The sequence below is a fragment of the Mus pahari genome, chromosome 10, assembly GCF_900095145.1.
Source record: "Mus pahari chromosome 10, PAHARI_EIJ_v1.1, whole genome shotgun sequence".
In the NCBI taxonomy this organism is placed as follows: Eukaryota; Metazoa; Chordata; class Mammalia; order Rodentia; family Muridae; genus Mus; species Mus pahari.
Window position 1 is genome coordinate 4,204,300 of NC_034599.1, and position 8,984 is coordinate 4,213,283.

At 47.5% G+C, this 8,984-nt stretch overlaps 1 protein-coding gene across 8 annotated transcripts in view; it reads right to left on the bottom strand.

Annotated features, from left to right (window-relative positions):
• The window catches only part of Yap1 (Yes associated protein 1), a 75,255-nt gene extending 67,186 nt beyond the window's left edge, over positions 1-8,069 (bottom strand). For 3 of the 8 annotated variants that reach the window (XM_029542843.1, XM_029542844.1, XM_029542842.1), the window contains exons 1-2: positions 7,600-8,061; positions 4,755-5,005 (exon numbers count right to left, since the gene is read on the bottom strand). In XM_029542843.1, the coding sequence (XP_029398703.1) occupies positions 4,755-5,005; positions 7,600-7,875 (527 nt within the window). In that variant the 5' untranslated portion in view covers positions 7,876-8,061. Of the gene's footprint in view, positions 1-4,754; positions 5,006-7,599 lie in introns of all 8 variants that reach the window. The other 5 variants (XM_021206851.2, XM_021206849.2, XM_021206850.2 and 2 more) reach the window with 3 other exon arrangements.
• Positions 8,070-8,984: the final 915 nt, after the last annotated feature.

Consider the following 8,984-nt stretch of genomic DNA (forward strand, 5'->3'; position numbering starts at 1 on the left):
TTAGTAACTTGTACATACTTTTAAAAAAGCCATTGTAAACCAGAATCCATTTAATTTATCCTCTTTCTATGTTTTTTTTTTTTTTTTTTTTTTTTTTTGGAGTGAATTTTTTTCTGGAGACAGGGTTTCTTCATGCAGCCTGGCCCCAAACTCAGACATCCATCTGTTTCCCTGTTTCTGCTGGGTACGCTATGGTAGCTGGTTCCTAGCTTTTTTTCCAAACTGACCATTACTCTGTGTTGGTGAGAAATGAGAGACAGTGAGAGACACTGAAATGTGGCTACGTGGAGATCAGATAACTCTGGAGAGATGTTCCCCTCCTACCTTGGATCTAGGGATCAGAGTCAGGTCATTCGTTTGCTGAACATGGATTTTATCCGCTAAACCATCTCACTGACTTTATCTGCCCCTTCCACCACATTCTGCCCTAGGTGGCCTGGAAAGCTTGAGCAATCTGAGGGCCTTATGCTTGCTGTATCAGAACTATATTCCCATCCCCGAAATGCTCTACAACTTTCAACAAAACACAGCCCTAAGAACTTTGAATCTCAAAGATTAAAAACACTAGAACTGGTTCTATTCAGAAAATGGCACACGCACGCACGCACGCGCACACACACACACAAATCTTTTTAAAATTATTAGAACATTATTAAAACAATGTATATCTACAAATGTATTAAATTACTGGATCACATCTGGTACATCAAATTCTGACGCCTCCATGGTACACAGTTTACAATACGTTCTTTATACTTGGCAATGGTTACAAGGTATCGGATTCAATAAAATAAACTGAAAAGTAGAAGCACCCCTTGTAACCAAAGATATTATAGAATGCTAATTCAGGAAGTTATTCAGCAGCTTATAAAAGAAATAGGAAGTTGTTGACCAACTACTTGAAGAACTATTTCCTACAGGAAAACCTGCAGAAGTGCTGAGCTATAAAGGGAATTGATTCTTTTAAAATAAAAACTCAAGGTGAAATTAGTTTCAAACAGTAAGTCATTAAGTTCAGTGGCCAAGATGTACTATCTACAAAGACTGAGCCTTTGTAGGCACAGCATCATGTCCAGAGTCTGGGTTCCTGTCCAGAATGAAGGTGCTTGACTTAGAGGTCCACCCCTATCATTTGCCAATATAAAGTCCAAGTCTCTAGCTCTCACTGACCTAGGCTCTAACACCAATCACAGCAATTAGACGGACGGCCTTGCAACTGGAGGATGGGCCAACTGACTTCCAAACTCATTCATCTACAGTCACAAGGCAACAATTAGCTGTTCCCAAGTCAACAATTCTCCCAGATCTCTCAAGTTACATCATCCTACCAGCTTGGACCATTTGGGGTTAGAATTCTTCCTGCCAAGTACAAATCTCAAGAAATGACATACTTTGTAACATACAAGTTAGTAAGTACCTGAAAAGACAGACAAAGGAAAGGGTTATTTAGTGTTCATGGTTGGAATGAGCTGAAATTCAGAAGCTAGTTCAGATCTCCATCCCACAGCTGGCTGGGCAGGAGTATCCTTTTTGAAAATGTTATTACAGCTATTGTTTACTCATCTCTGGGCGCACATACAGCTCTGAATATGGACACACCACAGCTCTGAATACAGAATGTCTGAGGACAACACACAGCAGTCAGTCCCTTCCTTCCATCACATGGGACTTTACAAGAACCTCAAACAAAAGTATTGACTGTGAAGAGAACAATTCTAAAAACTAAGATAGCTACTTGGCACCAAAAGCTGTTTATCGTCTCCTACTCAATCAGGAAGATGTTTAAATGCTCCCCTTCCCCCCAAGACAGGGTTTCTCTGTGTAGCCCTGGCTGTCCTGGAACTCAGAAATCCGCCTGCCTCTGCCTCTGCCACCACGCCCAGCTCCAAGTCAGGAAGATGTTAACATCATGCCTCCGTTTGGTGCCTAACAGCTCCTTATGGCAACTACACTTAACACCAGTGAAACCAGCTGAAAGAGAAAAGCTCTGCTTCACATCTCTTTTCAAAACTGCACACTGTTGACAAAGCAGTTTACTCTTCAGAAATTACCAAAGACTAGATAGACACCATCTTCTACATCTAATTCTCAAGAGGTCTCCACGTGATCTTTATCAGACCCAGTGAGTGACTCAGCTCACCTGCTGTAAGGCCACCCCTCAGGCCAAAGCCTTCTACTTCAGAGCATAGTGTGAAAAGGCTCTGTAGACCCAAAGGCCCATTCACAGAGCAGCTCTGACTTCCACTGGCAACCTCAGAAACAGTAAGTTTCCCCACTTCCTGCTAGTGTTTGCTGCTTCTATAGGAAATCAGAGTTTGACCAAGTTTACCTTCTTTCCAGCCCCCTTGGAAAGGGGTGAGGGTGCCGAGTGGGGAGATGGAGCCAGTATGCAGTACCTACACAAATCCATCCACGAAGCAATTACTTTTTGTGGAAAGAATCATCCAAAGTTCTTAAAAGCAAGAATCTACAATGAGGTTTACTACAGCTCCAAAAAATGAGCGCTCAAATAATGAAAATGCAGATGTCACCAAACAAGCAGCTTTCAGCAAACACAAAAGAGTAACCAGCATAAATGTTGCTCTTTAGCCTCCTGCTCATGCAGCCACAACTGCAGGCCTGCAGGCTAGTAAGCTGTTTAAAATCTCCCCGGGTCAGCATGGGACACAGCAGGGAGGAGCAGAGCAAGTCTAAGCCTTTCTTCTCCTCCCTAACAACCTGGTTTGTTTCCCCTCCCTTCCCCTTCAGGACATAGCTCTCACAGCCAGCCCCTCTTCCAAGTCCTTTACTTTGGAGGCTGCTTAAAGGAGGACCCTTCTGGCTCCTGTGGGCTCCTGTGCAGGAGTTTACAGACTCGTGTGTACTTCCCAGGCTCTGGCCCTTTATTGTTCTCCTTGAAACCTGATCCTTTGAAATGAGTACCAGCACATCAGGAAAGGTTTTTTAAAAAAGACAAAGTTACAGAGGGAAAAACAGCAACAACAACAAAACAACAAAATAAACAAACAAGGGTGCAGGTGGGTCCCTTTCCAAGATCAAGATCAAATCTCTTCCAGTCCTCCTGACATCTATCCTGACTCTGTGTCCTTACATTACCAAGTAGTAATAAGCAAAGTGGGGCATCTTGTACAAGCCTTTAAGCTCAGCACTTGGGAGGCAGAGGCAGGACAATCTGAGTTAGAGACTAGCCTGGTCTACAGAGCAAGTTCCAGAGAAACCCCCGCTGGAAAACCAAAATTAAACACAAAGCAGCACCGGGTGTGGTGGCGCACGCCTTTGATCCCAGCACTCGGGAGGCAGAGGCAGGCGGATTTCTGAGTTTGAGGCCAGCCTGGTCTACAGAGTGAGTTCCAGGACAGCCAGGGCTACACAGAGAAACAACAAACAAAACAACAAAAAACAAAAAACACAAAGTAGCAACTCACTCAAGATCATCAACTGAAAATAGAGATCCTGGCAGGGGTGGGAGAGGCTGGAGGGAGGGGTATCACACACAAAACAAGGTTGTCCCCGGTGTCCAGAGGATGGTCAGACAAATCTGAATCAAAATGAGCACTGTTCTTCACTGCATTATCTCAACCCAGGTAACCAATTCAAATAACAATACAATAATCTGAGGTCTGTAACAACCAGTCAGAGATACTTTGTACACTCTTAATTTAAATAAGCTCTAGAAAATTAGTTTTAGGGGCTGGTGAGATGGCTCAGTGGGTAACAGCACCTGACTGCTATTCCAAAGTTGCAGAGTTCAAATCCCAGCAACCACATCAAACCATCCTTAAGGAGATCAGACTCCCTCTTCTGGAGTGTCTAAAGACAGCTACAGTGTACTTACATATAATAAATAAATAAAATCTAAAAAAGAAAATTAGTTTTACTTCCAATGTCAAAAGTAGAGGGGATAAAATTTCATTTTGTCCTTTTCAGATTAATGTAATTTTGCATTTTGTTGAAGACAAAAAGACTGGAGTGGGAGGTGGGCAGTGGTGACGAGGAGGCCTTGCTTACATTTTCCCAGAGCAGACACTGCTTTTGAAGACAAAGTGTGTCACCACATGATTGGAGGCCAAATCTCACAGCTAATATTTTCTTCACATTTTGAGGGGAAAATCTGTTAAATGACATTAAAAATACTGCTAAAGTATTTGTTGTTTCACAATTTAAGTACTGTAAAGTCATCTCTTCCCTAAGTCCCTATATTTCCTTCTCTACCAATCATTTATGCTGAAAGAATGCACAAGGTCCTGGTTTAAAGTCCCCCTCCCCCACCAAACACAGAGACAGATGGACATAAACATGGGGGGCACACAATAGAGATAATAGAACACATGTCTATGCCAGGTTTGGTGGTTTGGTTTGTGCCAGGCTAATTAACACATCTGGTACAAACTCAAAATGAAATTATCTCATTTTGCCACAAAAATCTGCAAAAAGGCTCTGAACCAAGAATAAATCAGGCTTTCAAGATATGACCAACCCTAAAGAGAGAGAGAGAGAGAGAGAGAGAGAGAGAGAGAGAGAGAGAGAGAGAGAGAGAGAGAGAGAGAGAGAACACATGTGTGGAGAGAGAGACACACACAGCGAGTGAGCTGGGGTGCAGCTCAATGATAAAGTATGCTGGTTTACCATTTATAAGGCTGAGTTCCATGTTTAGCAACAGCAAAGTAATAAATAATTGAATACTGTTTTGAAAAAGACAATAAACGAATAAAGTCATTCCCACACTGCCTCTTCCCCGCACTGTCTTCACTTACTTTAAGAAGTATCTCTGACCAGAAGATGTCTTGGCCATCTCCCAGCCTGCTGGCAGTGGTACATCATCAGGGATCTCAAAGGAGGACTGCCGGAGATGCTGAGCTGCAGGGGTAGCGGCAGGGCCAGAGACAACGCCACTGGCGGTGAGTGTCCCAGGAGAAACGGCACCCAGCTGCAGGGAGGCTGGTGAGGAGTGAGCTCGAACATGCTGTGGAGTCAGAGCTCCGGCAGTACCCGCATCAGTACTGGCCTATCAGGAATAGCAAAATGAAAATTGACAATAGAGACAATAGCACCTACCCCTAACTTCCAAACAGTATGTCACCGCAACCAAATAGCTAAGCATCAAGTGCAAACTTTAATGTTTAATTTCTTACACAAAGAAACACACCAGGTGTCCAAATAGACCATTTTTAAGTTACAAAAAAAAAAAATTTTTTTTTTGTTTTGTTTTTTCGAGACAGGGTTTCTCTGTATAGCTCTGGCTGTCCTGGAACTCACTTTGTAGACCAGGCTGGCCTTGAACTCAGAAATCCGCCTGCCTCTTCCTCCCGAGTGCTAGGATTAAAGGCGTGTGCCACCATACCCAGCTAAGTTACAAACATTTCATAGGCATTATAAATGTTATTTTACTGATGAACAGTCCATCTGAATGAATGCCTACCTCCTAGACAGTGTGAAAACAACAAACACTAGGCATAATAACTTTATTTAGTGGTAAAGAATAATGCTTATCCCACATAACCCAAAATAATCAGTACTTTCCTAAGCAGTGTGGTTACTTTTCCAGGTTCTAGAACAAAATGTGGGGATGAGTGTGCACTTTTTTCTTTGTTGTCAATGTCTAATGTTCCTCCATCTGTCACTTTTTGACCGTGAACAAATGTGATAAGTCAACCATTATAAATTATACAACATTTAATAAATTCAAAGTCTCAGAACTGCACCAATGCTAAAAGCTCCCCAATGAAGAGAAGAATAGGCTAATCCTTTTTGTGTCTAGAGGAGAAAGAGTTTATCAATTCAATTATAATTTGTGGATTCACACAATTCTAACAGCTGGGGGAGGGACAAAGGAAAAATCTGCAAAGACCCCAATGATTCAAATTTGGGTTCAACTAGACCAGTGTTAGACAGGTATCAGGAATAAACTTGTCTGTAAACTAGTTTTTCCAAGCCAGAGGACATAGGGATGTAAGAATTCTCAGGCAGGGGCCTGAAGACTATGATTTACAAACTCTTGATACATACCATTATTCATAGTCTAATCCTTTTATTGGAATTAGGGTTTATCGAAACATTTTTCTAGATTCATGTCGCTAAGGAAACTGAAAGGACCCAGCAGTCATTTAGAGCCTCACAGGAAAACCCGTTTTTGAGTTTCCAGATAGACTGTATTTTAGGAAACCGATAGCACACAGAAAAGGTATATTTATTAACGAACAGCTCTCTTAAAACGCTTAGAGAAGGCAAACGTACCCACGAACGGCCCAGTGGAAGCCAGTATTACAAGTACACTTTCCCGGGTTCATTCCTTCTGACTTCTAAGTGCTACAAAATGGAACGTTCAATCTGTGTATTCCTTCAAAGTTTCCCCAGCCGTTTCTCGATTGCAGGCCACATACGTTTAGTTCAGAAACTCACTTGTGGGGGAGGGAGCAAATAGTATCTAGGTCTGCTGTTGTTACAGATTAAGAGTTTATTTAGGCGAGCAGCTAAATAACTTTTCCTTCCTCCTTCCGAGGCTCTTTGTACGGAGGTTAATCGAGATTTTCGAAGCTCCAAAAACCCCGTTCTACAGCAAGCCTGCCTAGGAGGGGGGCTGGAGTGGGGGCGGCAACTCTTCTTTCCACTCAAGTTACAGCCCGAGTGGGCTAACGACATGGCAGTGTTTGGAAAACCAATTAAGTTTTGGGCAAAGTTCCTGTGCTGCTTTAGCCTAAAGCAAGTTCTTTAAAAATTAAGTAATTAAAAGCGGGGGGGGGGGGTTTGCGACACTAAAGAAATCTACCAGGACCTATCGGAATGTTAATACTTTGAAACGGTTTCACTTCTGTGCTGGATCCAGTCGGGAAAATAACCAGGCGTCGTGGATACGGATAAGCAGCCATGTTCACATCCGCAGTCAGTTAAAAAGCAATGGCGAGCTTGGAATTAGTCATTGCTTCCCAAACATTACCTTTAATCACAGTTGAGCCAGGCAGAACTCGGCCTATGAGTCAACCTGCACCGCGCTATCAAATCAAAGGCCGGGGCAGAAACCTCTGCGCCGTGAGCGCAGCCGAGCTCCTGCGCAACTCACAGACGTGGCTCATTTAAAAGCTTTCGGGCCCAACAGTAAATAATAGGTTACGACCAGGAAAGGGACACGTGAGCCCACCGAGTGGGAAAGGAGCCCGCCCGCGCGACCTCCAGGCCACGGCGGAGGCGAGTGGGGGTCGAGGGGGCTTCGCTCGGGCTGGGGAGCGCCTGGGCCGCGAGGACAGAAAAGCTTTCGGGAGGGGGAGGGGGAGGGGGAGGGGACCCGGAGAAGGAACCAGAAACTCAATGGACCAGTTCAACCCCCACCTCAGCGGCACGCGAAAACAAGAGGGCAGCTAACGCGGCTCCACGGGACACTCCGGTGGCGCGGGAAGGGGAGCCCGGGTACCCCGGGCTGGGGTCCCGCACGAGACGCCGGCCCCCTCCTCCCCTCCCCTCCCCTCCCCTCCCCCCGTCGGAGCGAAGGTGCGGAGCGGAGGCGCGCGCATTGTGCCGTCCCCCCTCCCCGCGGCCGCCAACTCCCCGAAAACAACCCCCAGCACCGCACCCCCACGCGGCCCCGCGCCCCCGGGGTCCCCTTACCTGTCGCGAGTGGGACTTGGGCTCAGGCGGCTTGAAGAAGGAGTCGGGCAGCTTGCGAAGCCGCATGGGCACGGTCTGCGGCACGTTGGCCGTCTTGGGGTTCATGACGGCATTGAAGAGCGCCTCCAAGTCGGTCTCCGAGTCCCCGCGGACGTGCACGACCTGGTGGCCGGCCGGGGGTGCGGGCGGGGCCGCGGGGGTCCCGGCCGGAGACACGGACGGCGGCGCGGGGCCTTGCGGGGCCGGCTGGGGCGGCGGCTGTTGCGCGGGCTCCATGGCTGCGGCCTCGTTCGACGCTCGGGGCGCTGCGCTCAGGTTCGGGGGGCCGCGACGCGCGCCCGCATCGCCCTGCACTCCTTGCCCGAGGCCGCGTCCCCTCCCCTCCCCTCCGCGAGCTCCTTCCTTCCTCCCTTTCTTCGCCCCCGGCCGCGGCGGCGTCCCAACTGAGAGAAACTTCGGCTCCAGACGCCCAAACTAAAAAGTTGCGAGGAGCGCCCGCCCGCCCGCCCGCGCGCCTCGCGGGCTCCGCCTCCTCGACGCTCTTCCTTCCTCTGCGCGCCCGCCCGCACCGAATCCGCGGCCCGCGGCCCCCGGGGAAACTTTCCCTGCGCCGCGCCACATTCCTGCGGACTCCCGGCCGCACGTGACCCGGGGGCGACCGCGCTGCGTGCGCACCCACCGGCCGCCTCCGAGCCGCACGGCTGCGGGCGCGGAGCCTGCGGGACCCGCGCGCGACGCCGAGGCCGCGGGGAATCGGGCCGGCCGGCTGGGTCGGGTGGATGCAAAAGCCACACGCTTCACCCGCGCCGAGTTCGATCCGGTCCGCGTTTTAACCCTGATTCCGTTTACCACCAAGTTTGAAGGCGAAACAACAAAACACTTGAGGGCGGGTGCAAACGATTTCAAAGTGAAGCTCGGAAGCCAGGAGTTGCTCTCGGAGTACCTTAGAAAAAGGAAAAGTATTGCTTTTTAAGTTTTGTTTTAAACAGGCTTAACTCTGAAGCCAAGGATACCCTCCAACTCGGAACAGTCTTTGTGCCGCAGCTTCCACAGACTGCTAGGATTCCAGGCCAGGGCCGCCTCTGCTAGCCCGGTTTTTGTAGGTTCATAGGTTCTTTCTTTCTTTCTTTCTTTCTTTCTTTCTTTCTTTCTTTCTTTCTTTCTTTCTTTCTTTCTTTCTTTCTTTCTTTCTTTCTTTCTTTCTTTCTTTCTTTCTTTCTTTCTTTCTTCCTTCCTTCCTTCCTTCCTTCCTTCCTTCCTTCTTTTTCTTCCTTTCGCTCCCCCCTCTCTCCCCCTCTTTCCCCCTCCTCCCCCTTTCCTTCCTTTTTCTTCCTTTCTTTTTGTCTTTCTTTCTAATTATATTATGTACGAGTGAGCATACTTGC